Below are 22475 nucleotides of genomic sequence, written 5' to 3'. Positions count from 1 at the left end.
TAAAGGGAGATGGTCTGATAAGAGCATGGCTATGATAAAAAGACTCTGTTCAGTATTAATTTATTTCACCAAGAAGAAAGGTGCCCACAGTCACTGAGCTACAGACATTAGTCTCTTGCCTCAGTGAAAAGGGAACTGGTTAGTCCTGAGGCAACGTTAAATACTGGATTTTAAAACGAGTACAAAAACAGACAGAAAGCAGAACAGATGTGACAGACAGTGGGTTCTTCTCATCCATCCTGCAGTTTTACAGAAACTTTTTACAATACTTTTCCCAGCAATTTCAATGCTCATGGCTCTCTCCTGCTTTGCCCTGAACAAAGGAAACTTTAGCAGCTGCAAGGTGAAGCTCTGCGCTTTGTGAAATCAAGCATCACTTCCATAATAAAAACTACCATCCTTTAACTTACAAATTTGTTCTGCTGCCCTTGAATAGCTGGGAACATTCACACTAGTGAGCAGAGTGGCATTACTAACCTGCCTATAAAGAGCTTTACTAAAATGTTAAAAAGTGCTGTACCATGTGAACACTCCCCTCTTCTGGCTGCCAGCTGATCTTTATGCCATCTTGGCTTGTTTTTTTACAAAGAGGAAAAAGAGAGATTTTGGAAGTGAAGTTTAATGCTGGAATTCCCTGTATAAGAGGCTATTCACAATATGATGAATCATTACATTCTCTCACCTCCCATGGCATCTGCCCATGATGGCATGTTGTCCCACCTGTTCCCTGTTTTGGGTCGTTTCGCCTTTTCCAGGTGTAGTTTTATTTTGTCCATGTCAAATGCCAGCACTGACAGCTGCAAGGGGATGGCTGCCCCCACACTGCTTGGATTTTAAGTTCCTTCTTTGGAGAAATTCTGACAAGCTCGCGGGGAGAAGGCTAACGCTGCAGGCTGTGTCATGAGCTCCTCCTGGTGGTCAGGAATACTGTATTAACTTCCCTGTGTTTCGAGCTCAAAAATAAAAATACAGCTTTCTGACACTATGTGTTTCTTGAGTTTAAAAGAGAAGAAACTGGAAACATAAAGTAAACCATATATTCTGTGAGTGATGTAAAGGCTTTCATTCCTCAGTGCTTGCAGATGTGGGTAAAGGGAATGAACACATCCTTATCCCTCATGTTTATTTTTTTCCATAAAAATCAAGAGTTTCACATTTTATTCCTAGCAGAAGAAATAACTTCGTTTGCTGCAGTTTCCACTCTTGTATGATCCACAGCCAATGAAATACACCCTTCCTAAATATTTATGCCCGTTGAAGCATTCTCCATGCTGAGTCTGCAGGGCAGGAAGAGGGAAAGAGGAAGGAGTTATCCCTGTCACCTTCTGAGATTGGGATGGAATGGATAGAATGGGAAATTCTATTCTACTCAAATAGCATGGGTAAAAATATTACAGAAAGATAAATTATAGGTAATCCTGTCTCAAGATGTTAACCAAGTCAGTTTGTTAAGCACTGCACGAGCATCCAGCATCCAACAGCTGCCATCCCAGAAAAGAGACATCACAAAGAACAAGCAGTAACGCCCAAGTGAAACAGCAGGGAGGAAAGAAAACAATACAATAGTTTTTGCAGAGATTGTCGCTAGCAATGGTCTCCACTCCCTTTCTGGCTAGCCATTAGAATATGATATTATGGCATTGCAGAGCATCTTCTGATTTCTTTTAACAACAAGTTATTTAAATATATGAATATGTAAATAAATGCATAAATGAAATTATATTAATTCATTATACACACTCTACTAGCCAGGTAACAGAAACAATGTTGGCATCAGATCTCCCTTTGCTCAGAGCCTTATTGTCAAAAACTGACTTGACATACTGGGAAGTTTTTAGGACGAGGCATCAGACAGTCTTCCTCAGGGTGTGCTACCAGACCAGCATTAATCCTGCCCATCTTCAGTACAAAGCCAAGATGTCTCATGTCAGAGCTGTTAAACTCAACATCTCAGATTAGAAAGACTCTTTCTAGAAATGTTTTGTCCAGGATATTCTTCTGATGACTTGGCACAGAATTGTTCGATAGCTGATCTAACATCAGAGGGGTTGTTTTTCCTGCAATCTTCAGCATCTCTTCCTTTTTTTCTCCCTTCTTCATGATCACTGTTACTTATTCCACATAAGAGGTGCAAACCATGGGCTTCCAAAACCTAGTTTTTGCTCAGGTACTGTCACACAGAGAGAGAAGTGGATTACACCAGAGATCAGAGGCACAGCCTGGCTCTGTGGCAGACTGCATTCTTGTGCAGACAGTAATTACCTCAGCAGTCAATCCTCACTTCTGGGAAAAGCATGGATTAAATGAGATGCATTACACATACACAGAAATATGTCTTTTCCTCTGCACACCTCTAAGATACCTTACAAAATAATAGTGATGCAGGTCCTATGTTTGAAAGTGATCTAAAAGTTCCTTGTCATAACATCTCCAGGAGAGAAAAGTCTGTTTTTGTAAATTTTACTGTTACACCTTTTAATTTCCCAGCTATTGATGCTATTGATGATGATCTTGATTGTGTTGATTTGAAAGCCCTTTGGGCTGTTGAGTTTTACCAGCTGTTCACAGGAATGGCAACCTTGGGGCTCACGCTGCATCATTAATTAGCACCTTAAGATACCAACATCATTTGAGGAGACAGGAAAATCAACTAACAAGAGCTGCACTAAGAAATGTCCCCAAAGATACAGAGAATTTGAAAAATGCAGAACGGAAGGCCAGAGAAAGCTTCCATACAAAATCACATGAATGAAAAGGACTCAGTATTTCAATGCAGAAACACTGAAAGCATACACAAAAAACTAAGTGGAGAAAAAGTAAAAATCAATATAGATCCCTAAAATGCCCAGTGTAGCCTTCAGCTACAAAAACTAAAAATCTGTAGAAATAATCCATTTAATGCTTTTCAGACTTGTGATTTTTAACTTGCATCAAACTTGGCTGCAACAGTATACAAGCCAAAACATGAGAGAAGTTAAACAGATAAAAAGAAAAAAATTTGAAGAGTCAGTAAATATCCTCCAGTTCAGATCCTTTGCAAAATCAGCTAGAATTTGCATCCATTATACCCCAATCTTCCGAGCAGCTGATAAAGAAATTCAAGAAGAGGGATCCAGAGATCTTAAACAATTCTCCAAGAGGTCACATGGTTTAGATGTTCGGTTCAGATGTTTTTATAGAAAAGGAAATGTGTCTATTCAATGTCCTTCCATCCTGTTACTGCAGTGACTGAAACACTGATGATTCAGTGCTAACTTGGCTTTCCAGCCAAAGCTGCTACATTATTAGGTGGCTGGAACATTGGACAAAGCTAGATTCTATGCAATTTCATTCAAGGTAAGGAAGAATGAAACAACCAAAATGACAATGGTTCAGAAAGAACCTTTCCAAAATTGCAAAATTGAGAGGTTCATTCCATATTATGCCAGTAGTGTAAGTGAAAGACTGATATGGCAAAGTAAGATTTAAATATTACTTCAAAATACAAAAAACTCAAGCTGACCCCCAGGGGTTGCACACATCATTCCAGGTACCAGCTTGGATAACTAACTCCATGTTATTTTCTGTCATTTTTATCACAGAAACATGCTTAACCTCTCCAAACCTGACATCCATGCAAAGGACAGGAAGAGGCCGCTGAATTAGGAAAACACCAAGGAATCCTTCCCTGTCTGGATGCAGTCCCCAGTGGGCAGTGCCTAGGGATGGGAGCCATCCTCTAGGATGGCCTGGTGAGACTGGTCAGACCTTAGTCTGGCTGTTGGTTATCCCCCCACACAGGGAAAAGCAGGGACATCTTTGGGGGTCTCATCCCTTCCATCCTTTTCACCACATGGGCTGGCAGGGTTTGAATAATCTGCTGACTGGACAATTACTCTGCCCTTGCTGCTTCTTTCCCTCACCAGTACACCCCAGAGGCCCTTATCATATTAGCAAAATAAAGGTTAAGATATAGCAGCACAGTCCAAAGCCTTCCCCCTAAATAAATTCCTGCACAGGGGAAAGCAACTCCCAGGCAGCAGAGAGTCATCCTACCTCCTTCCCAAAGTAGTCTAGAAAAAGTTCTGAGAGTTCTGAATGATCTTAAGTCTTGATCAAGGATCTCAAAAGAGCAAACCAGAGCATCCCCTGAAAAGCCTTAGAAGCACAGATACATATTTAAAGATATGTCACTACATCAGCTGAGGCATTAACTCTACCCTCACCAAAATCATTATATGCACCATCAGTATCTGAACTGGTCAGAAATTAAAGGTAGCCAAGGTGTGCAAATCTAAGCAGATTATTCCTTAGAAAAGGAAAACCACGGTGGTTCCAGCTGGAAATCAACTGGAAATCAACCCTATTTTGGCCCAGTGATTTCTATTACCTTAGTCTTTCAGGTATTAAGCCCATTCAGCGCAACTCCACCATGAAAGTGAAACAGTAAAAGATCTAGTATTCCTGTAGCTAATTGAGAAAAAATTACTTCATTTTATATATATGGTTTCCCTTCTGTTTTCCACCACTAAGTACATTTTGATCTGATTGGTCAACATGGCATCTATACACTATAACCTGTGCTTTAGTGCTTTACCTAATGACTGGAGGTACAGGCTCCACAAAATGTTTAACAGATCAGTGATTTCTTTTTGTGTTGTTCCTAATCTTTTAAGAGTCCTTTTCAGTGAACCACAAGTCTAGCACAGAACGATAACTCAGCTTTTTCTTCAAGTCATGAATTCTAAAATATAGTAAGAGTTAGCATCAGTGCAAAAAAAAAAAAAAATCAGAAACGTCTGAATGTCCCAACCAAGTAGAAAAGAATTTAAATAAAGTATTTTGAGAGTATTGACAGCACTATTTCATTGTCAATCGAAATGTGCCATAAAAAAATTAATGAAGAAATTCTTTAAATCATAGCTACAGCAATAATAATAATAATGTTATTGGAGTTTGGTAGCTGACATTCTATATTGTTCAAAATTATTTGAGATAAGAGGCAACAGAAAACCAATGGCAACATAACTGAAAACAGTCTATAAGACACCAGTGCATAGCAGTGGCCCTGTATTGTGAGTACAAAAAGTTTGTGTGGAGAAGAAATGTCTTACATGTGAACCATGAGTGGTGCACATTAATTCCCACTCTTCAAACATGTCAGGTTTCCTACTACAAATCACTTCCTCTTATAAACCTCACTCATAAGGAGACTGTAGGGTGCATAAAATATCTTTCAGCTTTCTGTACAAACCTTAAGTGAAACCCTCTTAATATTGAAGAAAATGCAGAAACAGTGACTAAGTTAATTTCTTGTAGCACCAGAAGAGGTATGCTATACAGTGTTTTCACATTTTCCCAAAGCATCTCACTAATACCTTTCTCTGAGTGGCTGCAAAAGCCTGGGGAGAAAGCAATCCTTCACATGCCATGTCCCATTTAATGCTTGGCCTCCCTCCTAAGACTATGGCAATTCAACCTCACTTGTGGCACTTATTTTACGACAGGCACAGCTGTCCAGCAGTCTTTGCAATATGATCAACTCATTTTGATGAGCTGCACAGCTCACAGATTTATGTCCCCCCTCCCAGTGGACCTGAGCTGAACATGGACGGACTTGGAAGCAAAACGGTTCCTCTCGATGAGGAACCACATCTGAGTCACCCAGTTCTGATACCACTTTCAGGGCAGCTGGCACGGGAAATACCCTATGAATGCTCTCCTTCGATAGGTGCCACTCAGTGGGAACACAGAGGTCAGCTGCCTCTTGAGGAGAGGCACTTCTACACATGGGAACAGCTCTGTTCAGTAACTATTTCATGATGGAATTTAAAACTATTTCTACAAGTGCTGGTTGAGTACAGGAAAATCCTTACTGGGCCAGACCTGTAATGGAGCTATTTGAGGACCTTTTATAAAAAAGTAAAAAAAAAAAAAAAAAACCTTTGTAACACGAAATCAACAACTTAAGAAGGAAGTACATGATTTAGTATCTTTTTCAAATTAATACTAGCCTGAAGTTGCCACCAAGTTAAACCACATTTCCATAGCCCAGATCCTATTTTAGGAGACCAGAGTAGCAGTTGATGTGAGAGTTTTGTTGACTTTTATCTGAACCAGAACAAAAAGCTGACTTGTATCTTTATGACTTATCACCAAGGTGTACAATTCATGGGCAAATGCTTCTTCCAGATACATATCACATTCTCCAAGTATGGGTGGGAACTTTACTCACAGTCATTGCAGCAAAACATTTCTTACGAGAAATAAACTTCAGGGCAAAGCATCACAAACAAGCAGACTCTTTGTATACTGTTCTTTTAGTTGGCTTATATGTTCCAAAGTAGAGTATTTTTTTCCAAGACCAAAGCAAATACAGCAGAAGCAGTACAGATAAATAGATCTATTAAGCCAAACACAATTCTTCAAAAATTTGCAGTATTCTAAAGACTGAATATAATTGGCTTCAGAGAAATCAGACTTTAGTCTAGACAAAGCAAACTGTCCCAGTAGCCAGCTGTTAGGTGGAAAACTATGAGCTCTGGCAACGACAGATTTCATTCACTGTCTTGATCACCAGCTGTTTTTTCTGCAGGTAAAAAATCTTTAGTCATTGATCATTGTAGAAACAAAGGTGTTTAACAATCCTGGTCATATCAGAAGGAGGAACAATAACATTCTGGTTTTACAGTTTCAGTCCTCATTAACTTTTGCCTTGAGACAGTTGGCATTACTTACCAGCACTAAAAGCGTAATTTCAGGGGTTCCCAGGACAATTACTTCTAGACAGAGAAAAAAATAAGTTTCTATAGAAACCAACACTCCGCATGATTGACTTCCACATATTCATGCTTCTAGTCAGGTTTCCATCATCAATCCAAAGTTCTATCTAAACAAAACAAACTGGAAAAGGTTTGGTTGAATGTGTTAACTAAAGAGCCACCAGCACAAAAGTTTCACAACTTAAGGAGGTCAGGACAAACCCTCTAGAGAAAGAGTTGAACTTCACGAAATGGACAGAAAATCAAGTCTGTAGGCACTTTACAAGGGGGTACTTTACCTAAAATGTAATAGAATACTGTTGATTAAAAACCAAAACCAGTAACTTTAGTCTTCAGATACCAAGAGGAGTATCTTGTCCATTCCCTGACTTTAGAAATTCAATTCTTTTTGTCACATTTGGTAGCCTTGAAATCTTTAAAATCCATCTTTCCCTTAGGAAAGAACAATCCAGGTAAGTATTTCCCATCCTCCACAAACAGAAAAGCAGACAACCAGAAACTCTGACTCTTAATGGAAATACATCTCCAGCTGCTGAAGACTATCCAGTAGCATTTAAAGCAGCACTTGAGATATTTCATGTTTTCCAGTGTATTATCCTATTAGTCTCTAAACAGCAGTCACAGAAAAAATCTCTGAAGTGTAGCTGGCGAAAAACAAAAGGACAAATAGTAAAGGTGCTGATGTAGGTTTTTAGATGGGTATGAAACTTGTATTTGTGGCCCACTGAGGAGCTTTTTAAAGTCTATCACTTTAAGACCAAAACATTAGTATGAGCAGTGAGTTCAGTGTGACAAATCCAGATGAGTCTGTCTGATGGATATGCATAGGTTGTAGCATTGCTCTTCAATCACAGTGATTAAAACCTTTTCAAAAGACATAGTTGCTCTGACAGACAAACAGCTCTTTCAGATCTTTGGCAAATCTTGGGCTAACCAAATTTAAAATCAGTTTTAACTCATTAATTTAAAAGATGTAAAGACATGTCAAAATACAATGGGAACAGATTTCTGGACATATAAATGTTTCATCTTCAACACCCGTACTTGATTCATGATTTTTCCTCGTGATTTCTTACACCATTATGAAATTTGCTTTTGAAAAAGCACAGAAGTTTCTGCTTCTAAACTCTACAACACTACCATGTTTTAAACTTTAGGCCACAAAACTTTCTAGTTTGTTCAGTTTTTTAAAACTGCTTCATTAAGCAGTACATGGTTTGATGAGGTCAGCATTCTTGTCCTTTGTCTGTAAAGCAGCTGGCACAATGAAGTCCTGGTCAATCAACAGATCTCCTTCTCATTACAGTCAACCTTAAATTCTCTGTAAACTAGAAGCCAAGCTAAAAAGGAAACTTGAACAGCTGAACAGGGTTCTCCCATTAAACACCTTTTGGCACCTGGTTCTTCCAATGCCATTGCCATGTCATTTATCTCAGGCTCCCATAAAATGACCACCATTGGAATCTAAGCATCATCACAGCACTGAAGCAGTTCAGTAGCACTGAGCACTACATGCAGAAGAAAACGCATTACACAAAGCTGTAGTGTGAGACAGTAATGCTTCCATTACCCCCAAGTAGAGCACCCACATGCAAACACTGCACTGCCATACGGAGTCAAAATAGGGAGCACCGACAACTATAAACCAGAAGATGACATGTGGTAGGAGAAATCAGCAGAGAAGTCATCCAGGATAAAAGCAAGTATGTCTAAGCATGTGAAAGTGTGAAAGAGAAAGCTCTTCTTCCAGAAACTGCACACACTTAAAGGAAAATGAACAAAAAAAGAAAAAAATAAATCAAGAGATGAGTCAGTCATCAGTAGCATGAGACAAACCTGAACAAAAACCAAGAGCAAAAACATGTAAATACCATTTGACACTCTTCTTATAGATCTGGATCTGATAATATGATGAATCACAAAAACTTCCACCTCCTTTTTATATTAGGATTCAAGAAGACTATAGACATCTTCACAAAATGCATTCAGTTGCCCTATAACATACTTGGATTGAAATGAAAATTTGCACTTTGAATAAATTTTAAAAAACAGTATGAGAATATTCCCTCACATTTCTCCACAAAATTTCTTCTTTAAATTGTGACAAGTAAAGGGCACAGAGATTGGGCCTAGAAAAGCATTCTTCTCCTCACGATATTCTGTACACTTTACTCTATTTACACTGAAGCAAAAAAGCAGAAGTCTGAAGAAATTAAACGCTTTAGAGTGCTAAAATCAAAACATAAGCAATACAATTTTTTAATTTCAGTATTTTAAAGTACAGAAAGTGGAAACTATGAATATCAAATACAAATTTAAACAAAGCCACTTATCTTCCCCTAGAATAATCAATATGAACTACTTATAGAAACTTACAAATTTAAAGTAAAATCAAAACAAAATAAATACTGTACATACACTTTCCCTGCCTGCAGGCAAAAGAGGATGGGAAATACTGTTATGAATTGAAAAAAATGCTCTTAAAGCTGCAGCATCCCATTTCCCAGCCAAATACTTAACACAGTAGTGCGTTTCTGTAAAAAGGAAGACACACATACACCGATCCCTACTGAGCAGACAAGCTAATATTTTCAGAAACATTAAGAAGGAAAGATAGAAATTAGACTATGAGAGTAGAAAAAGGAGAGGAAAAGACAAATGGGCCAGCAAAACATTACTACAAAACTAGTAAATATAGCCAAGAACTAGCCCCTTTTTTTTTTCAAATTCCATGTTTTTTAAAAAAAAAAAAAATTCACCCAAGCATTGGCAGCAATAGACATTTCCCAGCAGAAGTGACAATACATATCAATATAATCTCTTAAAGTGATCCCTTTCATTCCCTTCCCACAGCATGAAACTCTTATGGCTTAATTTATATTAAAAGTAGAAAAAGTCTTTTTTTTCCAAACAGAAATGCAGCCTACGAAGAATATGCATTTCCTTATCAGTGCTACTTTTATTTCCCATCCACTGCATGACTTATCACTCATAGGCTCCCACAAAGAGGGTTACCAGGGGTTTTTTTGTTGGGTTTATTTTGTGGAAAAATGGATGTTGCAGCTTTTAATCTTGTTTAACGACAAATAGTAAGGCCCTCGGTTCCATTTGTATTTCTTCTGTGAAAGAGTAGCTCTGGGATCACTCAACCCCAGAACTATAAACAGCTTTTAATGGTCTGGAAGTATTACGTGAATGACTCTCTGGAAAGACACAAGATTTGGGGTCATGGTGGGAGTATGAAGAGATAGGTGGGCATGTGGAGCCTAAATAGGGCACTAGTTACCGGGTCATTCTAGTTTCAGTTCTGCTTAGTCTCCACAACTACCAAAAAGGGGGTTGGCCAGATTCTCATCAGCTCTGGCTTTGAAATCCTGCAAAAATTTTCAACATTTACAACTTAATGGCCTTGTGAATGAAAGTAGCTTATGCCTTATAGCAAAGCCTAGGGAAAGCTGAAGCGTGGAAAATGTTATAATGACACTGTGTTCTCTTACATCTCTACCAAAGGTAACACAAGCACTTCAACCACCAAAAAAAATAAAAATCAAAACCCCCAAAGCCTCCCATGTGATCAGAAAACAACAGTTTTAACTCTCAACATCTAACCCTTTCAAAATTCTCTTGAAGAATGAATTAATGTAGAGTATTACAGGTTGCATAGGTAATCTACCTCAGAGGTCAACAAAGGCTACCCTGTAGCCAGGGTTTATTAGCAAGTATAGTAGGAGAAGAAAAGGGAAAGTTGCTGGAAGAGTCTTTGATATAGTTTCTAGGTGGTCTTTCCATTTTCCTGTTTGTTTCTTTTTTTTTCCATTGTAGGAATAAGAGAACTTAAGAGACTGGGAAAACCCCTACAATATTTCATTTCCTATTGTTCTGTCTACAAAAAAAAAAAAAAATTATGCCAAATCCAAGTTCCCTGACTTTTCAAAGAAGATTATCCTTGAAAACGAACTACCATAGCTGGCTTGATTCTCTGTCATTCAGCCAGTGTTCCCTACTCCCTCCCTCTTCTACTCCAAGTGTGACAGCAAGGAAGAAAACTGGGGTATTTCTCTCCACTACAACAACACAAGGTTCAGTCCATCTACAGAAAGATTGGTGCAGAAGTGATTTCATCTAGAACACAATAAAAATATCCCTACAAACAAGTACACAAAACAAGTGAGGTTACCACATCCTCTTCATAAGCTACCAGGAGACTTCTTTTTCCCCCTTTGTTGTTTTTCTTTTTTTTTTTCTTTTTTTTTCTTTTTTTTAATACTGCTCATCATGGCAATTTCTCTTAAATTACTTGTTCTAAGGTGGAACATCAGATTTAAATTCTGCTGGAAGCATGGATTATCTGAAGAAAATGCGAATGAACCTCTGCCTGTTGACAGCCTGTGAAGAGACTATTACATAAATTCATGACAGTGGAGAGCCACTTGGAAAAAAAAAGGTAGAAAGCAGAGTAAAAGAAAGAATAAAACCAAGAAGAAATAATATATATGGGTCCAGCCATATCTATGTTCCAACAGTAAGGTACAGATAAATAATGTGGATGGTCAAAAAAGAGTCTCTGTATAAGCCAGTCACATGTACAAGAAAGCATACTCCATATTTTAAAATTCCTTACTCCAGATTCTATTCTGGCATACATTTACTTCAGATAAAAATCTGCCTTTAAGGAGAGAGAACTCATTCTTCATTCCGCTCTGAATCTGATTGCTGCTCTAAACTGGAATTTTCTATTATTAGAAATTGTTCAGCTAGCAGGAAGGAAACAGTTTGGTTCAATATGCTAAAGCTAAAACAGCTTCCAAAGCCTGGCAGGCATTTGCTCAAGTTTAAACACAGAGAAAATTCATATGGATATATAATTTTAACTAATATTGACAACAATTTCTTTCTTTGACTGACTTTGGTGAGAACGTATTAGAAGATAGTTAAAATATTCTCTTTTAACTATTTCCTTATGGAAATCATAGCACCTGAGAATCACAACTCCTTATAGTAATTTTCAGCACCCTTAGAGTACCTCTTAGCTTATCTTCTACTTCTTAGAAATCCTTTTTTACCTCCATTCCCAATATTATAGAGGTTGAGAACTTGTTTTAAATTAAACAAGAATAAAAAATTTAAAAGACTGAAAAAATGCTTTTGTGAAACATTAATTAGCAAACAACAAAAAAGTAAAAAAAGGTCACCCATACAAGTCACAAAACAAGCCAAGTCAATATAATGTAAAAGTTGGGCTGCAAAAAACACTCCTGTAATTTTCAAGCTCTAGATGAAGTAAAGCTGTGAAAGCTACCTGACTTACTTGCAGTTGCATTATATTTTGATGCTTCTCCATTTAGAAACAGGATAGTGCTAACTGGTTTTGATCCTGCAACAATTAAAAACACCTGACATCAGAACTATTTTCATAAATTTCTACAGGCATTCATAATCTAGCCTAAACAAAAATAACTCTGCACAAATACTCTGGAAAGTAAAACTGAGTTTTGCTTTTAAACTACAACAAGAGAAAATTATTCCAGTATAGAATATGGAGGAAGGAAAAACTGGTGTGGAAAGTTAAATCAATTTGATGACTTGGACAGTGACACAGGAGTATCTTTACTCTTAATAACCAAAAAACCCCCTAACCAACCAACAACATTGTTGTCACTAGCATATTAACGTCTACATTTTGGCTGGACCCTACAAAATGCCCTTTTTCCAGAATCAAGTAAAGGTATTCCCCTTCATCCCCGTCCCTCAAAAGTTAAATATTTAATTTTATATTACAGAAAAATACAAATTTTAAATCAAAATTATTTACAATAATTCAGAAAGGGCATTTGTTATCAGCTCTGTAAGAAGCCTGACACAAATGATCATTCTGATACCAGTAAGCTACTTAAATGCTTATATATGCACCAGTTAAGACTTTTAATTGGCTGTCTCACCCAGCTTTGAAAGCAACGCACATTCTCCTGCTTTCCTGACTCTTCAGTAAAATGTGTTTAAAGAACAATAATAACATTTTAATGCTTCTTCCATGCTACATTAAGTAATATGCCAAATCTTATGACTGCAACGTATGTCTTACGAGTTATTTCAGAGTAACTGTTCTGAAGAAACATTTATCCTAACTGATGTCCCCGTTCCTCCAAAAAGATATATTGGGTTTTCCTCCTCTGTACCAACTCTTAAATAACTTGTACAAATACAATTTCAGGGACCTTTTTCACAGAAGAAAATCATCACAGAGAGATCATCAGGAGGAGTAGTATGCACTCAATTTTGGAGGAAAGAGGTGCAGTTTAAAACAAGCTAGCTACTAGACTGACATAAGAAGATTCTTCTGTCTTTAGGAGTCTCTTCTAGTCCATTAAATAAATAAATCTGATAATAAAGAGGACAGGTCAAAAAATAAACAAGCTTGCAGAGAATATGCAACTTGCAAGTCAACAGAAGCCCAGCCAATAGCTTACAAAAAGCAGGAAAAAAAAATAAGATTCCATATGCCTTAATTTAAAAAATAATTATTAATGCATCTCACCCCTATTTAAGACTATAACCTGAATATCAAATTTAGGAGTCCAGACTAATCACAATTAATGTGGCTCTCCACTGCACCAAACACACATTATCAAAACAATTTAAAACTTTCACATTATTAAATCTAAATTAATAACCCCCACAGAAAAAGTCTTCCAAATAAATAGTTTTTTTAAATGAATTTAAAAGTTGTGAAAATCTATCAGAAATAAATTATTGATAAACCACCTTCATCATCTTCCCCTCATTAATTAGGTCAGAAACTACCAGCAACAAATGATATTCAAGCCCTGATGAGAGACTATTTCTCACAGTCCATGTCTCTCTGAAGATTTCCCCGTTCCCGTATGGTTATTGCTGAGCAGGTGTGGCACAGTGAAAATGCAGCATTGGGTTGGGTTTTTTTGTGGTTTTTTTTTTCTTTTTTTCTTTCTCTTTCTCGTTTTTGTTCATCAGGCAGTGTTTTAGATGGTACATGCAAGTCTGCTTCAAGCAGAGGACTAACAGCAGCTCCAGGCTCTGTCGACCTCAGTACTGGTCTGTGTAGGAAAGACAGCAGTAGTAGAAGTAGCAGCTACATTAAACAAAGAAGCGTGCATGGCCATTCCGGTTCAGCTTCAAGATCTTCCCAAGGCGCTGTTTAGCAGTTGCCATTCCTTTCTTTGGACGTTTGCCTGAAAAATGAAATCAAGTGCTTTAATCAGGAACTTCAGAACAAGCTTTAGTCGTTGTGGAACAACGATGAAACGCAGGGTTCAAGCTGAAGCAGGCAAAATTCTCACCCAAATCAGTTTCAAAAACAAACAAACAAGCAGGGAATCAGAATTGGAAAAATAACCAGGAACCGTTTTTCCTAAACTCTGGCTAGCATTCTCATAAATAAAATGATTATATTATTTACAAACCTTTCTAGTCTGTAATAGGCAGCGGGTGTAGTAGGAGAGAACTTAAACTGAGCTTCCTGAATTTTACACAAGTTATTCCCTTAAGTTATAGAATATAAACTAGAAACTGAACACTAAATAGTATGCTCATCGGACTATTTCTGAAGTGTCAGAATTTTTAAACCTTCACTTTGATAAGGAAATCTGATTCAGGTCAGTGTTTCAGAGAATAGTTGTGTCTGTTCCCTGTAATAAATGCATAAGAAATATCCTGTGCAATTGCAACTATGAAAGCTTCATCTGGCCACACAGCCAGTTAGATCACTCTTAATTCACCTTCACACATTCTGTGCCAAAATCTAAGTGTCCACAGTATGCTCACTTTGTATTTTTCCTCAAGGTCTAATCCTGTCCTTTACTCAGTTTCTGCATCTAACAGCTCTTTTTGATGTTTACCAGCTCCTTTTCCTAGTCTTTTTCTCCCCCTCCCCTGGCAAGAGGATGAAGATAACCATTACCTTTTGTTGCCTGGTTGCTGATAGGGGGTGGGTTTGATGCTGGCCTCTTTGTTGGATGAAGTGGTACAGACAAGGACGTTTCACCATACGGCCTGTCGGGGCTAAGGCTGCCATCACTCAGCTGACATTCTCCTTGAATTAGACTGGAGTCTCGTGTGTATTTGCCATGCTGAAAACTCAAGCTGTTGTTGTGGACTATGCTTCTGTTTTCCTGAACCTTATAATTGGCTTCTGATGTACCCTCTTTCTTGATATATTTTTGAGTTTTATTTGCGTCCTAGTATGGAAATGAGAAGAAAAAATGTAGAGGTTAGTACCTTCTGGCTACAGGTTCACTCCAGTTTTTGTAATTCTAATTTGTGTCTTTGGAAAAGATATTTTAGTTCCACTAGTATCTGAACACTTTATGATTCCATCATAGATACCTCTTAAAAATAACATACAACATAGTCTCTGTGCAATTTTTTCCATATGCATTTAAGGGCAACACTACAGGTTAATTACATATACCACTGTATAATATGTATAATATATGTATATGTAACCAGGTAATCTAGTTTCAATATTCAGCTGATAAGACAACAAATGCTAAATCGGGAATTAACGAGTACCATGTAGTTACATATTCTTACCAAGCAAACACTAGAAAGCATGCAGTTAAAAAAACAGTGTTATTTAATAGTTGCAATTTTGCAACTTTGTTCTATTTCATTAATTATTCTAATACTTCTAATACAGACAAGTTTAGAAATACTAAAAAAGTTCAGATTGTCAGAAACACAACCTATCATTCTTTGCTGGATTCCATCTGGAAATCAGAAAATAAGAATATTCCTACCTGTTGGCTGTTGAAAGGTTGTATCATTTTGGCAGTACCAATTTCCTAAGCAAGTATCTTTATTACAAATACTATCAACATATTACACTTGTTCTTAAGCTCTGGTTGGGAATAATAATAATAAAGTGCTTCCCCAGTTAGACTGAATGTAAATTCATGCTTTTTGAATAAAGTATTTTTGATTTTTCAAGATACTGCCCTGAACATCTTCATACTAGCCAGTAAGGAAGAAGAGAATTTGAAAGCAAAAAAAAACTAAACAACAACAATGAAAAAAAGCATGACAAAAATATAATACCCAGTTACCAGAACCAGAAGTATCTATCATCAGATATGCAGTGTGGAAAGACCTGTCTACTGTGCTTTCTGTACTTACACCTTCGTGATCTCTTCTCCTACAAAAATGAGTTCAAAATGTTTAAAGCACTGCTTTACCTGAGGGGTAATCCTTGAAGCTTCATTTAGGTGTCTAGTCCATGCTGAAGTTCCCAAGTCTCTTTCCTCTTCCTTCACAGACCTACCTAAAGAGAAGTTCAACAAGCCTAAATTTTAAAATCAATAATTAAGAATACATTTGAGTGACTTTAAAAACAAAACAAGAAAGAAAGGAAAACCCAATGGAAAATATTTCCTGAATACAAATTAAAATTTACAGCTGCTTGGTTCTACACACTAAATTGGGAAAAAAACCTCACAGCATAAATAAACCTAAATAAGGATCAATACACCACAGTAAGAAGGTCAGACAAATATAATCGTTCAAATTTCAAAGCCCTGATGTTGAAGACAGCCTACTTTCTTTGTTAAAACTGCAGTTTTCTACCATGACTTTGTATCATGAGAAGCTCATAGAACAATGGACATTTCGTTTTCAGGTATTATTGACCGTATTTTTTCTAAGCACTGATGTGTTATTCAGGTGCAATATAAGGAAGAACTGTGCTGATAGGCCTATAAAAGAAGTGTCTGCATTGAAAATACATTTACAATACAGTTAACTTGTAAAATTAAGGGTATCCCAAGACACCAATTCAATTTGCATTTGGAGAGACTGAAAGGTTTTATGAAACCTGCTAGCTAACAAGCACAGTTTCATCTTCACCCGTGTAGTTTGACACATGTAGTGGCTCTGACTGGAACAGATTTTTTTCCTAACAGTCCATATAATGCTGTGTTGTAAATTTGTGGCTGAGCCAGTGTTCATAACACACCAAACTTCTGACTGTTGCTGAGTAGTGCTTGCACAGTGTCACAACTTTCTCCTTTGCTCCTTTGCTCACTGCAATAAGTAAGATAGGAGTAGGCAAGAGATTGGGAAGGGACATAGCCAGGACAGCAGACCTGTATTGGCCAAAGGAATATTCCATACCACAGAATAGACATAGAATGTTATGCTTGGCAATAACAATTGGGGTAGAGGAAGAGGCTTGTGGAAAGGCAGTCGAAGGCAGCCCCTGACCAGAGACTCACTGAGCATCAATTTGCTTGAAGAAGGTAGTGAGTGACTGCCTTTACACCACTTGTTCCTTTTCTCCTTTCTTCATTTACTAAATTGTCTTTATATCAATCCATTAATCTTATCACTTTTGCTATTTCTACTCCCTTCCCCATTCCACAGTGGTGGGTGGGGGAGAGAACAAAAGGCTGTGTGGGTGCTTAGCTGCTGGCCTGAGTCAACCCATCACAATCTGGAAACCTGAATCTTATGACTTTCATGAAGTTAAAAAGGTGGACAGACACTGTATGTGTCTGTGTGGTTTGCTAGCTAGGTTTGGGTTGGATTTTTTTTCCTGCTGGTTGTAGGTTTGTTTGTTTGTTTGTTTGTTTATTTGGTGGGTTTGAACGACCTAGAGCTTCAGTTACCAGAACACAGTCCATGATATCACATTAGGCTTTCCTGTTATCTAGGTAAACAAATATCAACATACTATCAGTTCTTTGAATCAGCACTGTGCTTGCTGGTGGGGTTCTATTTGTTTCACATCAGCAAAGCTATAATCCTCTTCCATTTCTCTCTCAAGCAAAGAATGTTCACAAATTATGACTTTTTCTCTGTTCCAATAAGTGATTTTGATTCCTTTGAGGGGATTAGTGTTAATGTTCTCCTGTCTTGCATTCCCAAAATGCATTTAACAGATGTTTGCTTTCCACAGACATCAAAATGCCACTGACAAAAAAAATGACCTCTGAATTCTCCTCTTTTAATGCACTGTATTCATTGCAGAATTTCAGGAGTAAAGCCAAATATGCCTTCCAAAGACACATGAAAAATCACCAAGCAGATTCCTAAGGATATCTAAGCAACACAGTTGTTATGAAAGCTGCAACCATGAAGGTTCTGTCTTTTCTGAAAGAGATTACATTTGGCAAAGCCAAAACTTTGCCAGTCTTATAAGGATGCCACAAAACTTTTAGATGGAAATATTTAGAAGGGGTTTTCTGATGACAAGCTAAGTTTGTCCCAGTTTTCAGAAGTAACACTTATTTTTTACTAGAAAAAACCAACAACAAACAAAACCAAAGAACACAGCTTTAAACGTCAGTCTGATTAAAAACTACTAATATAAAGACTACAAATCTAAAAATGTAAATTTAAGTGCTTATGCTGAGCACTCTGTCCAAAAGCAGAGAGCAACAGTGTCATTAGTTCAGATACCTACCACATTCTATTGTTTTGTGGCTCTGAGATGGCTGTCTGTCTTTATGCCGACTCCTGGCGTAGCTTCTGTGTTCCTGAAGAGAGGTTCTTTTATTTGTGCAGTCTGTGCTTTGAGTATGACCTGGTAAACATGTAGTATAGTGCAATCCTGCCATAGAAAGCATGCCCTGAATAGCTTCTTCTTCTGTACTTGTCGAGGTAGGACATTCCCTAGAAAAATAAAGGAGTAGTAAGCAGTTCAAAACAGAATCCTCTGAAGGACTGAGTTTTACATTGGTATAAGGTAGAACAATAAATATACGTGAAAAGGTCTAACAGTTTATAAAAAATGCCCACAATGTGCTTACTTTTTACTGGGAGTTTCATTTCTGGATGGCTTCTGGGTATTTTGACAAAGGTCTCTCATGACCTTAGATTCCTCTTTGAAATTTGATGTTACTTCCTGCTTCTCTTCATCACCTGAGCTTTCTGACTCCTCTGTGGAGGAATCCTTCTGCTGAAACAAGAGGAAACAGAATGCAGAATGGTCACCAGACCCCCTAAATGGAGACACTACCTTAATTTATAAGTGAATAACTCAAAAGCTTTCAGGTCTAACTTTTTCACATATATAGTATTCAGAATGCAGTTGATTTGAATAAAGCAACTGAGATGCTATACATCCAAATTTTGTAATACTGGTGAGGACATGTTCCAGTATAAAAAGCGTTTCCAAAATCCACGTTCTTACAAACCACCACAAATATTAAACCATATACAAATCATTGTATTCTCTTTCAAGAGAGCACTAATTCAAGGTAGAGGAAAAAAACCCAGAAGTGTGCTTCCAAGCAGCAGTCAGAACTGATGCATGTTACATATAACAGGACACATTCTGCCCCAAATAACCGCTTCTGGTTCCTGTTCTCACAAATCTAACTTGCAGCAGCACCATCTCTCTAATGAACGACAGAAGCTCTCAGGTAAATCCAGAGCACAGCAGGAACAGAGACACAACAGCTGTTGTCTCTCTTACAGTGGGACAGCCTTCATTTCATGAATGAAAGAGCTTTTCAGCTCCTGCTGAGATTACAGCTTGTACGGGTAAGAGCTTCTCAAAGGTGGAGCAACCATATGTGACTCAATATGCCTTTACATGAAGCAAGGGCTACCATACATATGTTCCATCTTGGTAATTCAGACTAATCTATTTTCAACAAGTACAGAGAACATTACAGTGTTTTTTTCAAGCCAAGGAATATGCATGACACTCAATAAAAAAGTGTTGAAAGTGGAAGATCGGAACATGGATATGTTCTGATCCTTCAAGACTGACACCACTATCAACAAAAACGGAACTGGCATGAATTAAGTGCATTGCACCACCAAGGGATATTTTTATACAATAGTTTCAATAGTTTCATTCACAAGAGCAGCTTGTTAATCTTTGACACTTAGAAAGTGACACCAATGGGCAATTAAATTATAACTATGATTCAATGTTAATAATAAAAAAGGTGTTGTTTTGCTAAGATCATCTTCAGCACAATGTAACAACATTAAAGGATTTACAGGAGCTACTGAGAGAGTTCATTTTGGATATGTTATTACAAAAGATAAATTCAAACATGCAGAAAAATTATTCCATTAGATATTAGAAATTAAAAAGCAGAAGAGTATGGGAAGAACTAAGAGAGTAAATAGCATTAATATAAAACATTCACTCATTTACAAAGTCATCCAAAACTGGCTACATTCTCCTGGGAAGATGAGATATATCACATTTGAGTAATTAATGATTCTGTGTCTTAGAAAAGGAAACCTGCTGAGCCAAAGTTGCTGACAATGCAGTTTAAACCAGAAGAAGCCATATCATGAAGATTCCTATCATTTATTCCCACATCTAGATAAAGTAATGATGAAAGACAACAAATATCAAAAAAAGATCTTGACCATTATGGAAAAAGTAGGAATTTGAAGACTTGTTATAAAGTCTAATAATAGGCTGAAAATTGAACGAAAGACCAAAACATTAGTATTCCAGAAGCATGAAACAAAAATCTGAAGTAATCACTCCACCCTACTGCTAACCAATAAAAATTGAAATTACTAAGTCAGAGCACAATTTGCAAACAAAAAAAATAATTACAACATTTATATATGCATATGTACATTGTATTAAAATATATGCTTGCAAATATGCACGTGTTTGCATTTATATTTCATGTAGTTCTAAAGAAATCACTACAATCTAGACACTCAAATGGAAGATTCCCATTTACTTCCAGTAGTCTAAAATACCTGAAGAGAATTTAGTTGCTTCAGCTTATTTAAAAAAACTGAATACCTGTAAGATTGTTTCCAACTAATCATGTACTAAAATGAAACTTGTGTGGTAGACACTTATAATTCAAAAGATACAATTTGGGCTTTTTACAAAATAAATAAACAAAGCAACTCTAACTTTTCTCAGACTGCTTGTTCCAGAGCAGGGCTCATCCTCTGCCAGCCCCACTTCAATGACAATAGAGATCATAAAATTTGGCTCAAGATAGCATACCTTATAATTTTTCTCACCACTAGAATAAATGAAAAATGAGGCAGAACATTAAGTCTGACATATTAACTTGAACAAGAACTAAATACTTTGTTATTGCGGTTTTAACACAAACTTTGACCATACAAATTTGAAATGTGTGAGCAAAATTATATTTAATGGCTTCATTAACTTTTGTGACTTTTTTTCTAGCTATACCTGTGTAGTGCAATCAGGCTCAGATTCTTCTGAATCAGAAATATCAGAGTACTCTGAGGATCCATTCCTGAGTTCTGATTTCACACTTTCAAAGAACACTGCAGAGAGAAAAATTAAAATATAAGACCCAATATTTATTACATATAATATTTAACTATTATTTTGGAAGTAAAAATCAAGAAACACATATTTAATTTCTAACAGCCTGCAAACAAAAGCACATCCACACACTGATCTGGTTCACAAGACAATTCTGCTTAGAACTATAATAAATTGCCTACTGCTGACCAATAGACTCCTCAAGCAATTGATTGGATGAAGACAGGAAGATACATCAGGTGCAGAAGAAGCATATATTTTTTTTCTCTCCCATAGAGCACATACTCCACAGATGGCACCTTGGGCAATTTCTGCTTTTGTGTATAGGGTGGAGTCAGAGAAGTGGCTCTCAAAAAACATTAATCAGAAATAATGTTCAATATTATTTTGCCTTACGCTCTCTGAACCTGGGATTTCCCTGTTTAAAAACAAAAGCAGTTATAAAGAAACACTAAACATGGAAGTCAAAGGACATTAAATGATTTAAAGGTAAAAAAATTGCATTACTTGCAATTTTACTTCCATGTCACAATTTACTGGCATATTCTGCCATTACTGGCATAGCTGCCAATCAGGTTAAAATGCAGAACTGTTAAATATTAAAGTATTACTGTGATGATACTTGCATTGTCTTTATCACAGAATGACCTGAAAAGGAAGATGAGGAAATACCAACCTTAGACTTGCTTTATGCTAGTACTAAGGTAAAGAACTAATAAGAGAATCAGGTGTCAAAATAGACATCAAAAACACTTGCAATATGACAAAGCAATCAATCAAAGCAGCTAACTAGTCCACATGGTTTACTTTAAGTGCTGAAAGAACTCAAAATATGAAGCAGCTGAGCAGTTCTCATAAACCTGTACTCTTAAGAGACAGCATACGTCTCAAAGAACCACAAGTAGGAAACACATTTCTATAAGTGTTTGGAATCCACAGCTCGAGGCCAGTGAGCTGCATGTGTACCTATGTCAAAGATGCTGGCAAAAATCTTGATTAAGTACAAATTTGTTGAAGATGACAATATGCAGTTTAAGTAGAAGAAGTTTTTTGGAGAAAAGCCAAATAGAATAAAAAAAATTATGAATATATGTCAAGAAAGTAGTAGCTAAAGAAAGCAACATCACTTTTCAAGTACTTACAGTTTCATACAAAACTATGTTGAATGAATGAACACAAGAAAAGTTGAAATGTTGGTTTGCTTTCAGCATAATTTTACATGAAACTACATAAACAATACACAATTCTTCCTAACTCTAATTATGCAAGAATAGAGGATGTATCTGTAACCATATATACACTGCAGTTCTGATAGGGTTTTGCTCCTATTGAAAACTGTGGTAAAGTTCACAAATAGGCATCGAATATATTTCAAGGGTATTATTAATTTCTAAACACTGCATAATGGTAATTATTTTTAGATTCAGAAGAAAGCTAAACATGAGACT

At 36.9% G+C, this 22475-nt stretch overlaps 2 protein-coding genes across 5 annotated transcripts in view; both read right to left on the bottom strand.

Annotated features, from left to right (window-relative positions):
* The window catches only part of LOC113999964 (cystine/glutamate transporter-like), a 40611-nt gene extending 28476 nt beyond the window's left edge, over positions 1-12135 (bottom strand). For all 3 annotated transcript variants that reach the window (XM_039383136.1, XM_039383141.1, XM_039383142.1), the window contains exon 1: positions 12070-12135. The gene's annotated coding sequence lies outside the window, so the exon portion shown is untranslated. The remainder of the gene's footprint in view (positions 1-12069) is intronic.
* Positions 6282-22475, bottom strand: part of KDM7A (lysine demethylase 7A) — a 69303-nt gene continuing 53109 nt past the window's right edge. Inside the window, exons 15-20 of one of the 2 annotated variants that reach the window (XM_027743816.2) lie at positions 20929-21026; positions 18542-18690; positions 18196-18404; positions 15971-16056; positions 14698-14974; positions 6282-13969 (exon numbers count right to left, since the gene is read on the bottom strand). In XM_027743816.2, the coding sequence (XP_027599617.1) occupies positions 13875-13969; positions 14698-14974; positions 15971-16056; positions 18196-18404; positions 18542-18690; positions 20929-21026 (914 nt within the window). In that variant the 3' untranslated portion in view covers positions 6282-13874. The remainder of the gene's footprint in view (positions 13970-14697; positions 14975-15970; positions 16057-18195; positions 18405-18541; positions 18691-20928; positions 21027-22475) is intronic. The other variant, XM_027743817.2, reaches the window with a different exon arrangement.

The sequence above is a fragment of the Pipra filicauda genome, unplaced genomic scaffold, assembly GCF_003945595.2.
Source record: "Pipra filicauda isolate LSUMZ 115617 unplaced genomic scaffold, ASM394559v2 scaffold2_size9829703_pilon, whole genome shotgun sequence".
Lineage (NCBI taxonomy): Eukaryota > Metazoa > Chordata > Aves > Passeriformes > Pipridae > Pipra > Pipra filicauda.
This window is presented reverse-complemented; position numbering and strand designations above follow the sequence as displayed.